Source organism: Rhopilema esculentum, chromosome 4, assembly GCF_057945365.1.
Source record: "Rhopilema esculentum isolate cy_ngs chromosome 4, ASM5794536v1, whole genome shotgun sequence".
In the NCBI taxonomy this organism is placed as follows: domain Eukaryota; kingdom Metazoa; phylum Cnidaria; class Scyphozoa; order Rhizostomeae; family Rhizostomatidae; genus Rhopilema; species Rhopilema esculentum.
This window is the reverse complement of record NC_142818.1, coordinates 11,061,623-11,082,949: the sequence shown is the minus strand read 5'-3', so window position 1 is coordinate 11,082,949 and position 21,327 is coordinate 11,061,623. Positions and strand designations below refer to the sequence as shown.

The following is a 21,327-nucleotide window of genomic DNA, read 5'->3' as shown; positions in this document are numbered from 1 at the left end:
ATTCACCCCCTTTCGTATGGCTACCCTCGTATAAGCTTTAATCAATTGCTCTATTTGGTATTCAGCATATACAGATTGTAGCTTTTTTTGCATTTGCGTTTAGGGGAGAGCCTCTGAATCGCAATTTGTATCACCTTTTTTATCTCTGTCAAGTTTTTTGAGAAATTCACGCAGATTTTCGAATGATGGGGTATCTGTTGCACCGGTAGGTGGTCGATACCAGCTGATCAGATAAAAGGATTTGCCTTTGCTTCGTTTAATTTCAAGGCAGATCAACTCAAGGGCGTCACATTTTATAATTTGGAGGGGATCGGGGATTTGCTCTTTTAGGTAGATTGCTACCCCACCCCCCTTTTGGTTCCTGTCGCGCCTAAAGATTTTGTAACACTCAATTGAAAAAGACGAGTCCTCAATCTTTTTCTCTCAGGTCTTTTTCTCACTTCAGCTTATTTTCAGTATATTGCTGCTTTTAATTTGTCATTGGCCTTGATGTTACAATAGATTATTATTTTGGCAAATGGTTTATAGCAGGATTTTTTTCTTTAACTTGTAGCTTAAAGTTTTATTTTGATTGAAAAGACTAAGGTCAATACAGTTTATGACATTTCCTCACACTGTTCATAAGTATGAATTACAAAATCGACTGGCTAAGCCTTAGTGCAAGATATGAAATTATAAAGCATATATCTTAATGCTAACAGTATGTTCAGTCTTTCTAAAAAACTCTCTATTTAATTAAACTCTGTTCAATATGAGTAACGAGTCCAAACTCTAATATAGTATCTAATCTAATATGGTATAGTTGACCAATCAGCGCCGCGTGCCTAAAGATAAATGATTGGTAAGCTATACCGGTCTTAGGCTTGCGTTTTTCTGATTGGCCTATTTCGATCCACAACTGGGTATATATTTATCATCGTATTCTTTCGGACCCTTATTCTGACGTTTTATGCTCTGAGGAATGTCAGACGAAAAAGCATTTAGCCAATATGTTATAAAATGTTTGCTTCTTTAAAAGCCATTTTAAGATGCTCTTGATAATAAAAAGAAACTTAATTTGCTCTTCATGCAAACTCAATTTTGCAAAGATTGCAAAGACTAAAATATGCAAACAATAAATCCAAAAAAAATCTTATTGATAGAAATCAACGAATCCCTTACCAATAACAAACATTGATCAAGCCATTTCAAAGACCTAATCAAATCAAAAGAATATTCTCAACTTTGTCACTAACTTTTTTATTATGTGATCAATATTATGTATGCATATATAAATTATAAAAATCGTAGGACAACATTGGCCAAACAACGTGAACATCTTAACACAATCATATGATCATCCGGACTCATCATGTGATCACAAATTGTTTTACATCCCTACTAAAATTTTTATGGTCCTATTACACTTTGTTTTCCATTTCTTCCTTTTGTTACTCTACCTCGTTGTTCTCGTTGGAGAAAAGACTTCAAAGTTTTTGGCTGTATGCTTCTTAGCAGATGGGCGCAATTTGAATACACCAATTTCGGATTGACAGCAATTATTTTTGACTTCAGATTCGGATTGACAGCAATAATTTTAGTCTATTTGTAAGTTTTCATTATGATAATGCTCACGATATTGATTTTATGACGACATAAAGATAAAAACTCTATAAGGGATTTGACGGTGATTGGCGAATAGGGGGGTAAAGTTTCCCTCGGAACGATTTTTGCGGTCAAATCCCTTACAAGTTTTCAAACTTCATTTCTCGGTTAAATCTAAAATACAAGCTCAAACAATATGAAAGATGGTATCCCGCCTAAAATTATGACGATAAAACCAAATCTGAGCTTAAAAAAATCGTATAATTAAGTTTGGATAAATTTCCAAAACGAGGTCGTAAGTCGAATTGGTGTATTCCTTCGACGATCACTACATTCCAAGTTTATTTATAACATCATACATATGAAAATTAATGTTCTAACAATCTTTCAAATGGTTTGAGATACCGTATAGGCAAAGCTGTAACGGCGTGGTGTAAGAATAGGAAATTTCTAGGCAGCAACGCACATTTTAGCATCTAACTCGATCCTCAGACAACTGTGCCATGCAGCATAGGCAGAGCAACTGGAGTTGCCTGATAATCTTTTCTGTTATGCTTCAAAGACAAGCGTGAAGATCTCTATGACACCAGATGCGCATCAAAGGTATATGGCACCGAATTGTTGCTGCCTTTGGTGCTACCAGATACCATAAATGAAAAGAAAATTCTTCAAGGTGCATAACGCAATAACTTACAAATTCTTTGCTTTTTCCAATATTATCCATCCAGTTGAACTAAATAATTTCGGAATGAACGTTCGCGCCTTCCTTTCGAAAACAAAGAATCGTTGAAATTGCATCCTAAAGCGTACCAAATTTAGAAGAAACAGATGAAAGAAAGAAACAGGTTTCGCCATTTCAGTAAACAATCTGTTAAACACACATATCTGTACCAGAACTAGAGACACAGGCCAAATCTCACGACTTTGGACACACCCAAGTAACTTCTTTGCACTTTTCTGTGCCCTGCTTTGTTGCATCTCGAAAACAATAAGGACATTATCACAACCATGATTTTTGCGCCAATTCTTCACAATGCATCCTTGTTCCAACTAGTTTTCATGCTGCATAAGTGCGTCAGTGCAACTTTTGTTACTTTTCGTCTTATAGGAATAAAACAATGAATAAACAATTCATTTCCGCAAAGGAGGTATATGATAATAAGAAATTCTTCATTGCTCGTTTCTGAATCGCCTTTTATGATGGTGTAGCTTCGACATCGATGCTTGAATTCATCATAGCATTGCTTCTGTCTTCATTGTGGTTTCTTAGATAATTTTTCATAAAAGAGACTTTTAAAAACGATTAACCAATATTCTATAATTCTTATCAGATAATTACAAATATTAACCATGTATTTACTACTGGTTCATTAACTATGGCTACTGGTTCATATGGGTTTCCCGAAAGTAATTTTGCGAGCATACCAAATAAGTTCCAGTGAACTTCCATAAAGGAAATATGATTACGAATGCATTACTTAACTGCAATTTATTACTTATCAACAAAGTTCAAGATTGTTTAGTACATCAACGAATATTTCATTTACATGAAAGCCTTCCCGTTTTAAACTTTTCTCACCACAGCATTCCCCAACACAAAACGTCATTTTCAAGATAAGAAGCGTGACTGCTTGATAAAGCCATCGCAATTTTGCCTACCATACAGCTTCAGACAATTTTAAAATTTTGTTGACTTTCCCTAACTTCAAAATAGCGAAAATTATCTTATTCAGCGAAAAGTACATTAATCAACTGATAATAGACGTTGATATTAACCCTTTATTAAGTAAATACTCGTTGATATTAATCTGAAAGATACTAACTTATAAATATTCTTCAAAATCGACAGAAATACATAAACAAATCAGTTAATTCCCCTAAGATCGATAAATATTCGTGGGAAAACTTCGTGCTTCTATTTGATATTATGCGGGGTAAAATAAAAGAGATATTTGTCTCTGTGAACGGTTATTTCGAAAATTATTTCAAAAGCACAAATTTTGCAAGGATACGAAAGGAATGCTATAAAATTTATAATATGCTGAGGTCTCTAAGATGCAGAACATTCTATTGAGTGCTTGCATAAAAGTGTGCATAAAAACTCGAGAGGATTTGTGTTGGTAACAGTTTAATTTTCCTGAAAATTATTTACGTCTTGTTAACGCAATATTTTCGGCCGAGAAGATCAAGTTATCGAATACCTTTGGCTGAGAGCAGTATATACGCTCAAATTCTACATCTTTTTTCAAACTTGATAAAAATTTCAAACATTATATCTGTGAAAAACGTTGTGTTATATTTTAAGCTTTAAATGATAAAAAGGAATACATTAAAAATAAATGTTTAAAGGCCAATAAATCTCCTCACATAATTGTTTGGAAATCATCATTACAACTTCGAGCTTTACGCCAAAAAATACTTATTATTACGCAAAACCTATTATCAATATTGAAATTTAAAACCACCGGTAAAACAAACTTACTAAAATTATTCAAATTAAATTTTCAGACAATGATTTACGTTTAAAACGTGCAAATATCATCTACTTACCCGAATTACTTAATTCTAAAATACATAAACAAGTATAACTACAAGGGCTTTGTACAAAACATAAATTGTGGTTATGGAATTATTGTGCTAAAGGGCTGTTCAGTATTTTAAACTGGGGTTAAGAAAGGACAAGGCGAATAGAAATATTTCACTAAGAAAGAAGGAAAGAATTCCTCGGACCAGTGTAATATACTAAAAAGGTTGGCGAGGTTTCAACTTTACAAAAAAGTCAGAGCTTCAAAGGGGGAGGGGTGGATAAGGAAATTACCCAACTAAGCAAAAGATTGGCTTATTTAGGGCACGACTTAACGGGGTTCGACTGTATATTAATCATATCAGACTTATGCAGCTAACAAACAAATATTCAGGTTATTCTGAAAGCATAGATTTCAAAAGATTGCAATTATAGCATTTAAAATTCGATTGCTGCAAGAATTGCGATAAGACAGGGTGAAAGAAGATGAATGCCCCTTCAAAGAGAATCTTGCAACCATTTTAGGAGGTGGCTGAACTTGCTAAAATACATTGAAGGCTTTGCATCAATGCAAGGGGGTATTGCATTAGAGGTGCATGATCAGGGGAGTGGTAGAGGACAGCAAAGAGACAAAAGTCATTTTGGAAAATAAGTTTGTCTACAACAGGCATGAAAAGGTCGAGAACAAAACGGTATTATGCTTTAAAACCGAAACTGTGGTGACAAATGACTGCAAATGAAAAATTTACTTGTCACATAAATCCCCTATTTGACATCTCTTGATTTTGACAGAGTGTCTCTACCCGCCTATTGAGTGTATGAGTAAATGATAGTTGAGAATAATTATGGTTATTCATTAGTTATCAACAACAGGAGACATTTGGTAAGATGACGTGTATATCGTATAGATCGACAATAAGAGCAATAAACAATCGATCACCGTATGGATCCAGTCCCATTTCATAAACTGCTTCAGCCGTTAAAGTTCGATCCTCGTGACTGGCAATTTCGTATAAAACCTTGAACAGTCTGTTGTTTGCTTCTACAAAGAATCTGTAAAGAAATCATGTATCTAAAGACTGTTTCAGAAACAAATAAAACTCGATAAAGACTTGGGATGTATCGAGGTTTCAGTGTATTTTATGTATCAATTTAATATAATTCAATTTATAATTTCATGTAAATTTATGTTTTATGCATCAGGATCATTCGCTCAATTGAATTGCTATTTCCTCTGCTTAAAGGTGGAGGTGGAGGGAGCCAACATCTATTCTACAAATATTTCAGACACTGAACACCCCCCCCCCCCTTGTTTATTATCTCCCTTAGTTTTTTAAAACTTTTGACTAGGCCAAGACTCCTCTCCCCTGATTATTTCAAACTCCTATTTAATCTAATTTAAAAGTGATTTTAGTGAAGTTGACAACAAAATAGAATTTACAATAAAAAATAGAACTCGAATAAGGAAGTTAAATTTTCACAGTCGATTCGATTAGATTTATTAATGATTTCGTTTTCTGTAGCAAATACAAGCCTTCAAAATTTAATTCGTTTCTACCTGGCATTGAAAGATTGGCTTCTGAATACTATGAATATCGAGTAGTACCCAGGCCTTCCTGGTGATTACCTTAGTGAACTTTTAACAAAAAACTAGATTTTGACCCAAATTGATTCTAGTGGAAAAGTTGGTGAAGTTCCTGAAGGATTTCCAAAAAGGGGATTTCGTCAACAGTCAATCGGGCCATCCTTATGCCAAACATAAGAATTTCAAAGCTTGAAAAATCAAAAATTTAAACCTACAAAGTACAATTGCAGTGACTCACCTTGTGTATAAAGTTTCATCATCATATACCTCTTTTCCACTCACGAATTCTTCATCACTAAAACAATCATATGTTTTCAAGACTTATAAATTGAAGAAATAGAAAGTATTCAAGCAAATTGGGCGGATAAGAGGGGCAGGAAACATTTTAAAAACTTTGAATTTTGGATTTTTATTGGTAAAATTTTCAACATGGAAGCGGCAGTAACTGGGATACCACAACATCCACGTTTTTGCATTTCTGATTGGCCTATTTCGATCCACAACACGGTATGTACATTTCCTAGCTTGGAGTAGTCGATCATTACCTTGACGTTTCATACTCTAAAGAGTGTCAGACGAACAGCTCATGTATGCTTGTATAAAACGATTAATCCTTTTCATAAATATTCTCTAGCGGATGCTTGAAAAGTAGGCCATCTTGTTTTAATTGTTTTTATTCTTATGCTATGAGCCTTCACATCTTACAAAATATCTAAATTATGAAGCAGCACTGAAAAAAGGAAATGTTGAAATATTTTGGCTCTCTTTGATCGTGTCCCCGCAATATTATAAAATGCACTGGCAAATTCCGCAATTAAATGACTGAATTATTCCTTGTTCAGACACCCACCTGTACATACACAACTGTTGGTAGCGTTTCTTGTCTCCATTGTTTATTTTTCCGATCAAAGCCAGCCGTTCACTCAGCCTTAAATTTTGATTGTCAATATAAGCATCATAAACGTCAGTCTTGGTCTCAAATATTTTTTCAGTTGTACCTTAAACAAACAGGAAAAGAACGATTATCGTAAGACGCTGATACCATATTACAGTTAAATGTCTGCGTCGTCATTTTATAAGTTATATAAAACCGCTAACGAATGCCATGATTCATTGTTGAAATTGTTGAATCACCTAAGGCAATAAAGGCCTCGGTAATAAATTTAAGTTTACTGTTTTGCGAAGTAAATATATCAATGAAAGAAACGAGTTTAAGAATATATGCTATAGGTAGCTCAGTTGTAGAGCAACGACGTGCAATGTTGTTGATCATGGGAACGAGTCTGGCCCTGGTCGTCTCACCAGATCGAGAGGTAAATCAATCTATGAAAATCTTTGGTGGAAATCATATTGTTCTCTATGGAAATCCCTGGAAATCCTTTTGTTTTGTGAAAATCTTGTACGCTGTTTGCAAGAGTGAATTGTTCCTCGTAGTCAGTCACCTTTTGTCTCAGCAAAGAAGGTTATCTAAGGCTTTTGAATAATATTACGTTTTACGTGTTCTGATTTGATTATCAATAGATTTCAAAAAGAAAAATAAAACCATTATTTCTGATACGTTAGTTTAATTAATGTTAAAAAATATCTGCGTTTCTCTATGTTGCACTCCCTAGCAACCAAAATAAGTGAACGTGATCATGAAGGTCGTCAAAACGACTATAATCATACGTTTTCAATAAACTAGATTAAGTTAAACTAAATTGGACATTAACCGATATTTATACCCTGAGGAGTGTCAAAATTATCTAGGGCTCCTGAAAAGTCTATTGCAGCAGACCTAAAAAAGATAAACTTGACAAAGACAGAAATATATTAGGACTTGCCAATAATATGACAGATATAAGAACATCAACAGGACATGAAGGATGTATCTGCCACGTCCTTAAAACATTTTCATAGTATTTTGCCAGGCCATACCATGCCCCCAAACCACCCCATACCAGGTTTCCCCTATTGGCTATTTCAAATGCATAAGTTTGAGGTTGAGTAAGGGGGAAAGAACAACAAAACAGCGAGTCTCGACTGGCCTTTTCACGTATGTATTACAGTAAACCATCTTAAAGTTCAGCTCTTAGACTCCCGATGCCCCTAGAAGGTGGCAATTTTTTCTAAACTAACGCCCGTAGGAGATTCTCGTCGTCCTGTAGCAATGAATAGATTTAAATGTGCAAAAGAAAAATTGACATCAAAACAAGCAAGGAAAAGCAAAATTTAACTCCAAAATCTTCACAATTCACAACTACACTGAAATCGTCTACGAGTTTTGCCAACAACTGTTCAATGTTGACTTGAAAACCGTAAAGTTTATCGCAACACGCTAATCTTCTTTAGCATTGATTATAAATTTAATTTTATGTGAAATGAATCTCATTTCCATTTGTTTATCGCTTACATGTGTCTCTGTGCTGTTATCAATTTTACTTGGATTATGAAAGAAAAGTTTATAATTGACCTGATGGGTAGAAAAATTATTTCGTTTTCTTATCTTGCATTTCATAGCAACTAAAGAAGTGACAGCGTGAAAAAAATCGTTTGAGGTGGATTTGGAGGTCATGATTCCATTTGCCATTGACTTTAAAGCATCCAACTATAGTTGCAAATTTCCCTCTTACCAGCACAAAAGAATTACCACAAAGGCCCCCTAAAAGCAAAAATGAATTTCCTACTCCCATTATGTACCATATTTTTGTCTGTCATGAAAAGACCAAGCATTGTACTGAAACACGAAGTATACCCTTCCAGCATGAATGTTGTCCACAAGAAATGTTTCCCAATACCCAAAGATTATTTCAGAAAAGTAGAATAGGTTGCTTACATGCTACATACTGCTCTTTCGAAGTCAGCATTGGTATGTCTGTGACATTAATTGAGAAAAGTGGATTTGGATTCCAGTCAGCTACGAATGGGACTGCGTGACTCCCAAGAAGACAGGTACAATAAACTAGAAAATGATTGAAACACAGCAAATTAGTGAGGTGTTAACAATAAAAGGAAATATTCAATATAGTGAAGGTACACTTGGTTGTGGAGATGCACAGGGGCGGATCCAGAGCAAATTTGAACGAGGGGCAGTTGGTAGTGGGGGCACTGAAAAATTTTCAAGAATTGATGACCAGAGTGCGCTGTATACAACAATTTCAGATCCATTTTCCGAATAAACAACAAAACTTTTAGGTAATCCTTGAAGCAAATTAATCTATTGGTCTCAGACTCTTTTTCACCTGATTCTCATTCTTCAAAAGGGGCACACAATTTCCAAAAAAAGGGGTGCAAGACTTGCTTCAACTCGTCAAGGGAGGGTCAACTGCCCCTAGTTGCCCCCCTCCTTTAATCTGCCACTCAATACCAGGGTTGCCAACTTGGCTTTTTTTAAGCCAAATATGTCAATTTTGGCTTTTTTAAATGCTGTTTGGATTTGGAAAAATAGTTTGGCTTTTTGGCTTAATTTTGGCTTTTTTTATGTCCAAGAAAACAATTTTCAATATTCTCAATATTTTCAATATTCTCAATATTTTCAATATTCTCAAAAACAATATTCTCAATTTTCCTATTTCCATAACTTGGGGAAACGGCTTTCAAGAGGTAGGAAACCTGCACCCCTCCACCGGAATATTTTTAATAGCAACAAGACATCATTTAAAAAGCGTCGTTCAATCAACTTTCTTTGTAACAATAATATTTTTAAAACAATATAATGCAGTCTGCGCCCTGGCTAAATTTTTTTTGATTGAATTTACACGATACGGCCCTCGAGGCAATCCACCAAATTAAATGAATTTGCCTTCTTAGATATTTAATTGGCTTTTTTGTCTTTTTATTGGCTTTTTCGGAGCAGAACAAATTTGGCTTATTTTGGCTTTTTTCGGACAACGATTTGGCTTAAAACTTACGCATGCGCCTGGCAACCCTGCTCAATACGCATACAAATGTCAAGCAACATGCAATTCTTAAATCAAAAAGGCCTTTAATGTTAGGAAAAGATGTTTTCTTTGTCACCAATCAACGATTCTGTGAAAATTACATTCACTGTACATTAAGCCTGATGATTTCATTAGAGAACATAGTACCGTATTGTTCTACAAAAATATACAAGTCTGCCTATATGACATCAATTACTTTTAAGATCATCAATATGGTAGGGCTACAGTGATAAAGACTGTAGCAATTACTTTGAAAAACAAGTTCCTAAGATCTTTATTGTGGATGAATGTTAAGGGTGCATGGATATTCAAATCATGTTTCAAAATAAACATAAGACATATTCACCTCTATATGACGATATCCCAGCAGGAGGAGGTGCAAAAAACAGAATCCTACTTTGCAGCAAAATCAGTTTCCAAAGAATAAAAATTTTCTCTCCAAAATATTTTATAAATTGACTAAAACATCCAGCTGGATGTGTTATCTGTAAAAAGAGAGGTGCTGATTACAATCAAAATGATACGATATAGTTCACAATTTGTGCTTAAAAAATTCAAGTATTCATTCAAAAATTTACACTATGGTTTGACCCAAATAAGAGGTAATTACCCCCCAAAACTGCTTCCTACCCCAACTGCTTTCTAAAGCAAATTTCAACAAAAGCTATTGCTTGGCTCACTTGCTTAAAACTCAGAAGAGACAATTGATGACTGGCAAAAATGAGCAAAAGTCCAGTTGGTAACATATAAATTTTAGTCAATCAGAGCTTTGAAAAACACACAAGTATAAAAACCTTCACATGGCATCTCTATTTTTTGGTTATTTTCGTAATAAATTTTTATAACACAATTGCTCTGTCCCTTACCTTTAAAATTGGCAGTTCATCTACAGCATGTAAATGGTTTCTTTCCAATAACACTGTAGTATTGTTTTTATGAGGACACTGTCGAAATTCATTATAATAATCAACCAGCTCTTTGTAACTTGCTGGTCTTGTGAGTTGTTGCCTTGAAAAAACAATGCTTAATGAAACAAAAATCCATGGAAATAAATACACAATGGTACAAAAAACATGGTGTTCAAGGGAGGACTCAAAGTTTAAGCTGACACACAGTATGAAAGCAGAGAAATAGTCTTTGTAATTTCTGTAACTCTTTTCTTGGCATAATTTACACTGCAGGAGAGGTAAAAAATCTAATATTTTGGCTAATAACTAAAATATTAAAAACTAGTTATTTAACCGAAATATTGGCTCTAGAATGTGATATAAGAAAAATTTTGAACAGCAAGAAACAATAAACTGATAAAGGGCATTAAAAGCATACCTAACTTGTTCTTCCAAGAATGACATGTGTTCATGTAGTGATGTGTAGTCTTTACAAATAACACCAACTGATTTCATTCTTGCATGTCTTTCTTCTTTGTTAGCAACAGACATTTTTCCAAAGCAGCTAACTCCATAAAATCCTCTATGTTTAAAATACCTGGATTGGAAAATATGAATTAATAACAGCAAATGTTTCCAAAATGAATTCACTTCCAAGTAATATACACCCATTTTTTAAAAAGAAACTGTCTATAAGAAACGAGTACTGGACAGTAAAAAAAATTAAGAAACTTCAGTACTCGAAGCAAAAAAAATCAAGAAACTGTTCAGACATCTAAATACAGCATCAGAAAAGGTCAGAAACATTTCATAACATCATTCATGACATCATAATTAAGAAACTCTTGAGAAACAATGAGTATTGAAATTTCCAGAACATTAAGAAACTGGAGTACTCAACATCAACCTTTGTTTCTTGTGAAAAAATGAGTGTACGCTAATAAAATCTAGCTTAAAGATGGGTAATTGAATAGGCAAATGTTAAATGTTCTTAACTAGTGCACAAACTCCATTTCTTAAGTTGTTTATGTTAAGGAAATGCGTGGAAATTCTCTTTTTGCTTAAGTAATTGAGCATGTGTATAAACTGGAAATAAGTAGGTGAGGAGATCTCAAACATTACATGTCAAAACTTGGCATTAAATAAGAAGAAGAAGAAAACTAATGGTTTACAAATATGAAATGAAACAAAATAACATTGCATACTGAAGTACTTTTGGCTTGACACTCTTTGGAAACATAAACGCTGGATAATAACCAAAAGTAAGCAGAAAATTTATATCCACATGTGAATCAAAGGTAACATGAGAGGAAGAATGACACAATTGATTGGTTCAGATTCAAATTTAGTGGCACCAAAATCTAAATTGGCTTTAAAGTATTTAGAGAAACCTTACACAAAATCTTGAGAGACAGTGTGTGAACCACTGACCAATGCTTTAAATTCAACCCCTTCAAGATCAATGCAGTCTGGTATATGCCATTCAATTTCATTTCCTGGAATGAAAAAATTATAAAAAACAGTAATATACCAGGTATATCATAAAACCATCTCTAAAGCAATCACTGACTATGAGGAAAATATAAATGCTTGAAACTGCAAAAAAGCCCAACATCATAGATTTTTCTCAATATTTACAACCTTCTATAAGTACATTTATGATGAGGAACAAACTGCTAATAACGTTTGAATACCAGAAGGGCAACTGTATCTGTATTATCAGTTCCTTTTAATATTGTCTCATTTCATATGAACAAAGGCATACCCCCTATAGCTGAATGAGCTTTAGAAAAAGCTAAATGGTAAGAATATCCAGAAGTTTATGTAGTGAACTGTTGGTTGATAATACCATTAGCCTAAAACTTGGATTAAAGGACTAAATTTCACAATTAAAGGCAGGTCTATTATCATAAGAGAAAAGGACAGAAATAATGTTTGAAAGAGGGCTTCACCTGAGATTAAAGGTGAGTTTGTTATAGATTTAATCATGTGAATATTGATGCATTGGGACAAAGAACCTTGAAAGATGAAGGGTTGTATGCTTCTTCAGAACATTTTATATCTTTTTTGCATCAAAAGAGGGGAGGATGCTGATATAATATTATCATCAATCCACATAAGCCTAGATGGAAGAGTAGGTGAGCAAAAGTCAGTTTAAGAAGCACAGGGGAGTGACTTCCCTTGTGTTGGCAACAGTCAAAATGAATACTTAATCCATGTTTTTCAAGCAGCTTTTCATGTGGTTTTATGCCTTTTGACCATGTTAATTGAATGAAAGTTATTAAGAGAGTTGAAAGGACCTGACTTTCTTTATGCTCCATTGCAATATTGTCAGTTATAGAAAGCAAAGAGGAAAACATTTGCTTGGTTTTAATTTCAGCCCTAGCCCTAGAAAATCTTTTCTATTCAGGTTTCTTTACTACAATAGTGGGCTAAAGTTTGGTAGTGTTGCAGAGTTTTGCAGAGTTACAGAATATTCTTTTGCTTTTTTCTCAAATTCTAACCAACCCCCTAGCTTCTGTGTGTAAGTTTTGCTTCTGTACGTTCTTATCAGATGTTTTGATACGTAAAAACCTTTCACTCATCTGCTTATCTTTACATGTTTTGGGCGTCTATAACCTTCGGCTTCTTTTATTTGAAACATTCTATACTGGCAAGTCATTCATAAATAATACAAAGAGCTTTAATGACTATCCGTTATCATTTATTGCAACATTAACCAAACGAAACAAAATTGTGGGAACTCTAACATGTTATTTTTCAGATTCTGATAGGAACATTACTAATATAATAACAGACCAGATCTGTTTGCCTTGGCTAGGATGTAAGGGTTGTTTTAGGCAAATGATATAAAATGTCGTATATTTTTGCTGAAATCGGGAGCTGAAAAACATGAACTTGATACATTTACGACCATCAACAAGAAGAATTAAGAACAGTTGATATGAAATTAAGTGAGCAGCTTCTTCCTGAAGGCGATTTAATACCAATTAGTCTAACTCTTTCGAATAACGTATCTAATTATATTTACCATGTCGTGTATCAAAAACGACAACAAACAATGCCATGATGAAATCTGTTTGCTCATCATCATTTCGGGCCGTGTCTTGCCTGCTTGCTCCAACTTTCGATGCATTTTCAGATACTTCACTCTCAAATCCAACATTCTCTATGCCATGCAAAGGTGCAACATTGATGAGCATACCGTTCATCTTCTCTCTTTCCAGCTCATCTTCTTCTACAAGAACTGCAACGTCCGACATCTTCGGACAGAAATCACGTCTGAATGTTTTGATTGTCAGAACGACCTCTACGAAGGCGCAAAGACGGGGGTCTAACAATAACACTAAGGTGTTTCCACTAGGAAGTAAATCTCCTTAAAACAAAGAAAACTTTGGCTTTTAGAAAAAATAAAGATAACCCTGTCATTATCATTTTGTAAGTGATTTTCATTACAGAAACTTGATTGCTGAAATTTTACCTGATTAAAGGAACTTAGTTTTCCCGCTGCCTTCTACAAAACATTTGCTCCGACCGCCTTGAAATAAAAATTTACCAGAATCAGAGGAGGACCGCATAGAGATAAAGAAATGCAGTCGACTCCGCTTCCCGTCACACTCTACCAGTTAAAGTCTACCAGAATTTTGATCTTAATACGCAAAATTACAGTCATACTCTGTTAACCATCGCAAATTTTCAAGCTAATTTTTTGTGTGACACAGTAACTAGAGTCTACTGCATTGGCATGAGTTCTGAAGATACTTTTAAATGAAAGAAAATATTGCTTTATTTTGAGAAACAGTGTATAAATAGCCGCAGATAATCCCCAGGCCACGAAAAGCTCACCTATTATCAACGTCTGCAAATTTCAGGAAGTTTCATGGCACTGACGGTGATGAGAATCGGCAATTATTTACAGTTTTGATAAAATATTATGAAATTGTTGGAACAGCTGCTTGATGATGTCATTAAGCGTAAAACTCAGAGCTGAAACCAATAGTCATTCTGTCTTGCTGTAGAATTTAAAAACTTCTACTAGTAGAAATTCAATTACGCAATTGAGATTCAAAAAGGACATGTTTCTGACGATGACGCAACTGAGAGGAAAAACATGCATAAGTTACAAACAAGATAAAATTTTCAATGATTTCATTGAGGGCAAAGAAGATGGAAATTAATTCAAAATACACAAGGAAATAAAAATTTACTGCAAACGGAGTCGAAGGTTAAGTTTAATGCAATTATCAGTAAAAGGCACTTACTACAAACACAACCCCAACTTTAATAGATATTTCTTTAGGCAATGGGGAAGTTATCGACTGGTTTGTATGTCAAAATCATTTTCTGCAGTACTTGGGGGATAGCACTTTGAATTTAGGACAGTACATCACAAAGTCAAGGAGATTTTGAAATCACTATTGTTTTATTCGCATGTGGAAGATTTGTTGAAAACTTAGAGACATGGAAAATTTGCTTTGCTTATTAGTATTTGAATAAAAATATCGTTCTTTAAATCATATAGCTTTGTTTTTAGATTGAATTTTACCCGGAAGGTTTTGTTTTCATACAGTTGGTTTCTTTGACAAGGGTTTTAGGTGAACAGTACCCTGGGTACCAGACTCACTTTATATAGTGAGTCTAGTACCCAGGGTAGGTGAACAGAAAGTCTTAAAGAATCTAACGGCCTAAAGTTGTGTGGGGTCAGCAGTGTCCGCCCTTTAATTTTAAGTTAGATTTTAAGAAGTCAAATCCTTGATGAAGTTACAGGACAACGCAAATATTTTGCATTTGGGGTTTTTCTAAATGTATAAAGTCTTATAATAACCATTCCATTATTTTAAGATTGCACAAACACAAAAAGGCGGACACATACATACAACAAAGGAAGCTATTCCGCATTTCATGTTCAAAGTTTCCAATACAAAAGCTTGTTTAATTTTATTTAAATATGGCTAGTAAAGTAAGGGGCAGAATAACCAGTCACTGTAAGGAAAATGATAAATCGATTAAGAAAGAGTGGAGAAAGGCGAAAATAGAAAGTCATGTTCACTGCGTTGGGGTGTGGCTGAAAGACTGTTTTGGCTCAATTTCGTACGAAAACGGAATGCTGTGAAGGAGGACACCACGTAAAACATCAGGTTTGATTCAATTATGCAGTGTATTTAATTACATTTGGAAGTAGGAGATTCGATATCCAAATATACTCTCGCTTACAATAAAACTTTATTTTAAGCAATGTCATTCTTTCACAAATAATTAAGTGTGCATATCCTGGTCAAACTCTTCGTAAGCGAATATTTTGTTTGCTTCTCGTCTACGAAGCCAACTCTTAGCCTGCATCACAGACCATACACTTCACGGAAGTTTTTGGTCTGTGATGCAGGCTAGCCAACTCTATGCACAACACGTTGAATACTTCGTTTCACTGGCATCTTTATCCATAATTAAAGAAAAATGTTCCTATTAATATGACTCATATTTGCTTAAGTTACGTTATGCTTCTTGCAGATTTTGTTTCTGTCTTGCCCTCCCTTTGCCACTAACTAAGTAACTTACTAACTAAGTAACAAACGAACCTATTAACTGATTAGCTAACTAACTAGCAAAGTCACTAATTAAATAAACTAGTTAATCAACTAACTAACTAAAAAACTAACTACCTAACTACCTACCTAACTTACTAGCTAGCTAACTAACTAACTAACAAACGAACCAATTAACTAACTAACTAATCAACTAACTAATTAACTAACTCACAAACAAACAAACAAACAAACAAATAAACTCACGAACTAACGAACTCACGAACTATCTAAGTAGCTCACTAGCCAAGTTACTGGCTACGTATTTAATAACTATATAAGAGAGCAAATAACAAACGAACTATTGAATTTGAATATCTTAAAACTGCGTTGCGATGACTTTTGCTCAATGTTCGTTCTTTCCAGGCTTCTCTTACTATTCTGTACTCATATTCTAGCTTGGATTAGTTACAAGGCCAGAAGAACACGAAAATTGATTGTTCTTTTTCTGTGAGGAAAGATTACTGCAGATAGCTTGCCGACAATAAATCGTAAGGAGGGGGTGGCTTTGGTGTCACTAACGCTGACTTTACCACTACAAAAGACTGTAAATTAGCTGACAATTGCTGAAGTTTTCTTCTGGAATGAGATAATCCTCTTTGATCACAGCAGGAAGAACAAGTTGATGAACCCAACTACAACAGGGTTTCGGCAATCAAGACCTTGGAATCTTCCGCTGAATTCATTTTGCATTTGAAAACCCTGAATACTAAAACACTGGGTGTCAAAATTTGAAGTAAACTGATTCGTATAAAGGAACGAAGACTTATAGTAAAAAAATCATCATAACATTTGCTCACGGATTTCAGTAAAGTTTCGATCTCGGGGCGTAAACTAAGCCTAATTTTTGACGGGGGACGTGCCATTTTGGTTAAAAATTTGGACCCACGATTCCGCAAATGTCTGAAAAAATGTGACCCATAATTCCGCAAACATGATAAAACTATGCCCATAATTCCGCAAAGCAAATAACATTTTTAAAGCAAATAAAAAATCATTAAACAAATTTTACGTGTTCTATGCCCCAAAATCTCAATATTACACAAATTTCATAGTTTTATTTCTAACTGGTCATTCATTTTGTTAATGCTAAATCTCCATTCTAATAATTTTGCAATATTTCCTCAATTCTGCATGTTCCTTCAAATGGTACCCATAGTTTCACACAAATTTCAAAAACTGATACCGATAAATCCGCACCTTTCAGAAAAAAGGTACCCCTAAATAATAGCACGTCCCGTATCTTCAAACATGTTAAGGTACCCCCCCCCCCCCCCCGAAGTTTCGATAAACCCTAAAAAATGTTTTTCGATATCAACAACTTCTAAGAAAGACTAGTTGGTCTAAAATTATAGCAACTCTAAAATTTGAAGCTAAGGAATTTAATGATTCCATATTTCATCGACCTTGAATTTTGTCATAGACAATAGAAAAACTTGGAAAAATTGCGAATTTTCCAGCCAAAGTACAAAATTTGTTCGATGCGCAATGAACGCGAAGGACCTAAATTTCTGCTGTCTAAACTACTATTTACCGTGCCAAAAATAATATAACTTGTGCTGACCTAGTTTTGCATTATTGCTCGTTGCACTGATCGTCAAATTATCTTTCACTGATTGTCACATCTGTGTAAGCAATTTTGTTACCTGACAAAAAATCCATGTTTCATTAAAAGTTAACAAACCAAGAGCGACGGTCATATAAAGCAGTAAATATATGCGCAAGAAATTGAATTACACGACCAAACACGAGATTTCCGTCTTCACGCCTCGCAAATTGCCAGACAGGCAGCACATAGTGAAATTTTATCTAAGCCAATTCGTAACACATTTAACTGATGCATATTCATTATACTCTTTCAGGTTATGGGATCCAAATTCAAAAATTCTAACTAGAATTTTATGACGTCATCACTCAAGAAATTTATATCCCGATGTTGGTAAGGAATGAAAAGAAAAAAAATTGAGCACTCTCTTTTGCAAGTTTATTCATATATTCATTTAAATCAAAAACAACTGAAACGAATTCTAGGTAATGATAATAATAATAATAATGATTACACAGATGACACTTTTGATCATTTTGCGCAAGCAGTAAAGAGAAGCCTTCATGCTATACAAATAGATGATACAAATAGACCTATAGGTTATAGACCTATGATTAAATTACTCTTGCATTACATCATCAAATACAGCAACTCCATTCTAAGACTGGCAACTTACTTCAATATCTGGAATCCACTCTTTCATGAGTCACCATTGAGTGACTTGACTTAAAATTGTAGCTTAAAGACTAAGCTGGTTTCTGAAGGTTCTTTGCTCACTATTCTGGTGTGGAAGGCTCTTGTTCGTCTATCGTGATAGTTTGAGAAGCGTTTTACCCAGTAAATTATGCTGACTGTGGTTAACTTTCATTTACGTTATGGCTAACATGATATCATTCAACAAAGTTACCACAAGCTTTACTTCTCCGGAACAGATTTATTGCTCTCCAGAAAATTCAATCGCCCAATTGGAAGGACACTTATCACAATATTCTTGAATGGATATTAAACTAAAACTAGTGTGGATTGGTTATATCCCTATCTGTTTGCAGACAGCTGCAGCCTATTGCCTTCTGTGTAACTTACATCAGCAAAACAATGCATATGACGTCACGTGAGTACTTTGCGCTTTGATAGCTACCACGAAGAGGGTAATTTAATTTCGTGCTATTTTAAGCCGTTCTATAAGCTTGCTTGGATCCAGCTACCCAAATCTAAATTCAACCTATCCTCTAGAAAAAAGCTTTGAGCAGAGATGGCCTTGAATGGGAAATTTCTTGAGGAGCTGGGTCACATTAACAGAACAACCTAAACAGTTAAGATTGACATGGCAGCATTCACATCTATGTTTATCAAAGGACTGTCACGTTTAAGCATAGAGCATAAGGTGAGATCTGGAAAACTGTCGACGGACAAAAATGGCACATTTTAACATAGTACTACGATACAACAATCTTAACAGAAGAATTCATTTCATTTCGTCCATATCTTCGTCTTACCAATCTTTATATGATACGTTTGGGTATTATTGTAGACTGCTTCATGTATGTTGTGACGAGCCTCGTTTCCTGGTACTAAACGTATTGAAGACTTTATTTTCCATGCAAGCATTAAAACAAATGCGACTTCTTTCCTTTCTTTTTGTCTTTTTTCATGTCCTCCCTACAGATGTTGAAGAAATTAAGCATTTAAAGATCATGACAATCGCTTGAATCGGGTGCAAACTTCCATAAAGTTACAACCACCAGAAAAAAATGCCTTAATTTCTTATAAATAAAATGACGATTTTTAAGATAAATGGATTTATGTGGATGACTTTATAAAAAACAATATCACCGCGCAAAGCCAAGTTATCAAAATTTGTAACAATTTTTAGAGTTAATTATCGATAATGAATAAAAAAAACAAATATTGATTTCAATTATTCGCAACAACTAATTTGGCACAAAATCAAGGCCAGACAGGCGAATGTTTCAAAGGATCATAAATCATGACGATAATTATGAATGGCATTCATAAGATCAATCAAAAATCACAACATCAATTGCATTTTAAATCATTGCAAGGTGTTAGTTGGTTAGTGACGCAAAGATTGCGTATTAAATGAACTTAGATTTAAGTGAAAGATTGTTAATTGACTAGAATTATACATTTCGTGAGTTTATAGACTGATATTATGAAAGTGGGTGTTCATGTTTCGTCTTATCTGCCTGAAAGAGAAAACGCTTTCCTTGATTTACCTTTTAAGCCTCACCGAAATACAACCAATGTTGATCAGTTGATCTAGTCAGCAATTTTGCAAAGCATCTCTTATCGATAAAAAAGGTTTCTATATAAACGCTCAATGGGATTTAAGCCGATTTAACTTGCTTTGACATTTGAATTGAGGCTCACACGTGCTAAGATAATCGATTTAATGGAAGAAAAACTCAACGGTTTGGCAATTATAGGTGTTGGGGGGCAAAGGAAAACATGGCGGCTAAATGTTCGGTGAGAAAGGCCGATAAAATCAAATAAATGAAAGTGCCACGCCTAAATACCGTCTTATTTTCTTTGTTTTATGAGGAAGGTTTCCTAAGCTTCGGAAAATTGTCCGGAGGAAGAACTAACACTTTTCAGACTCGGATCAATTGATTGTAGAAATAATTCTTCTTAGTAATAAAACTAAAGGAAGCTGAACTTGTTTTGTTTAAATCAAATCAGCAGTAAGGCATTTCTGCAAGTTTTTAAGACAGAGAAGACATCGAACGATATTGCCAAAATAACACCCACCACGAGAAAGGAAGGATCTTGGGAAGGAAAGCAAAGAGATGTCTACGTAATCAGAGGCTGATTTCTCATAATTCGAGATACTCACGGGGAATATTTGGCAGTTTTGTGTAGGCTTGACTTCCTTTAATAGTGAAGAAAGATAAACATCCACTTATTTTGTCTTTAACTAATCTAGTTATTTCTAATCTAGGCTGATTCTATAATCAAGACGATAAAAAATAAACAACGTGCCAATAATGAAGAAACAATGGTGAGGATGAAGGAGGGCATAAACGTGTTGCTGTAAAAAACATTTTAAGTAAAATCTCAAAATAGCTCGACTGAAGTGCAACGTGCAGGGTTAGTGAATTAGGAATTTTTGCGTTTTAATCATCTGTTCTGTTGGGTGAATGTTTAGCGTTTGAAAAAAACTTCTAATTTAAGAAATTTGCAAGAATCTTTCAAGTAAATTCAAACAACGAAAGTGCATTTTATGATCAGAAATGCATATTCTATTTTTTACCTTTTATAATCTTTAAATTTAACTGTTTTTATTTCTTCTTCCAAAGCTCCATTTCAAAGAGGAGCTACGAGACACACCATTACTATTTTTATCACTGCCTGATTTATTGCGCCTCAACGAGCCGAACTTTGGACATGAACTAAAGAAGGAAACATTGCCAATTAAATCAAACAACACAATCAATCATCAGAGCGTTATAACGTTGCCAGTCTGCAAAACACTCCTCCTCACAAGACATAGTTACGTTTGCGGTAGCCAGCATTCCTGTGCCTCTTTTTGAGGTCGAGACTCAAAAAATAAATTACAAGACGAGGTTCAAGTACTAGATGCTCAAGACAAGATACGGAGCAGCGATTTCATTATTTCCTTCAGTTGATACACCATCCACAAAACACTCTTGAATTACACTATTCTAGGTAGATGGTGTT

At 34.5% G+C, this 21,327-nt stretch overlaps 2 protein-coding genes across 10 annotated transcripts in view; both read right to left on the bottom strand.

Moving 5' to 3' along the window:
• Window positions 1-2,102: 2,102 nt before the first annotated feature.
• LOC135690591 (DENN domain-containing protein 11) lies at window positions 2,103-14,347 on the bottom strand. Its single transcript, XM_065208186.2, has 9 exons — window positions 13,532-14,347; window positions 11,897-11,996; window positions 10,940-11,098; window positions 10,480-10,621; window positions 9,960-10,098; window positions 8,509-8,634; window positions 6,544-6,691; window positions 5,932-5,988; window positions 2,103-5,161 (listed from the first exon to the last, which is right to left on the bottom strand). Exons 1-9 carry the CDS (start codon window positions 13,761-13,763, stop codon window positions 4,972-4,974), a joined length of 1,293 nt encoding a protein of 430 aa, XP_065064258.2. The 5' UTR covers window positions 13,764-14,347; the 3' UTR covers window positions 2,103-4,971.
• Window positions 14,348-18,052: 3,705 nt separating this feature from the next.
• LOC135690589 (septin-7) overlaps window positions 18,053-21,327 on the bottom strand; it is a 29,842-nt gene continuing 26,567 nt past the window's right edge. For 4 of the 9 annotated variants that reach the window (XR_010516655.2, XR_010516656.2, XR_010516657.2 and 1 more), the window contains 3 exons: window positions 20,900-21,038; window positions 20,483-20,518; window positions 18,053-19,287 (listed from right to left, as the gene is read on the bottom strand). Coding sequence is in view for 5 of the 9 variants with exons in the window: in XM_065208181.2 (XP_065064253.1) it covers window positions 20,918-21,038 (121 nt within the window). In the remaining 4 variants the exon portion in view is untranslated. The remainder of the gene's footprint in view (window positions 19,288-20,482; window positions 20,519-20,899; window positions 21,039-21,327) is intronic. The other 5 variants (XM_065208182.2, XM_065208183.2, XM_065208184.2 and 2 more) reach the window with 3 other exon arrangements.

What these genes read in the sequence shown, in the direction of transcription:
- LOC135690591 (XM_065208186.2), bottom strand. Translation starts at nt 13,763, where the DNA reads ATGTCGGACGTTGCAGTTCTTGTAGAAGAAGATGAGCTGGAAAGAGAG. An exon ending in TGGGATATCGTCATATAGAG is followed by an intron (nt 8,635 to 9,959) that starts GTGAATATGTCT and finishes ATCATTTTCTAG; the next exon opens with TTTATTGTACCTGTCTTCTT. An exon ending in GATGAAACTTTATACACAAG is followed by an intron (nt 5,162 to 5,931) that starts GTGAGTCACTGC and finishes ATTTCTTTACAG; the next exon opens with ATTCTTTGTAGAAGCAAACA.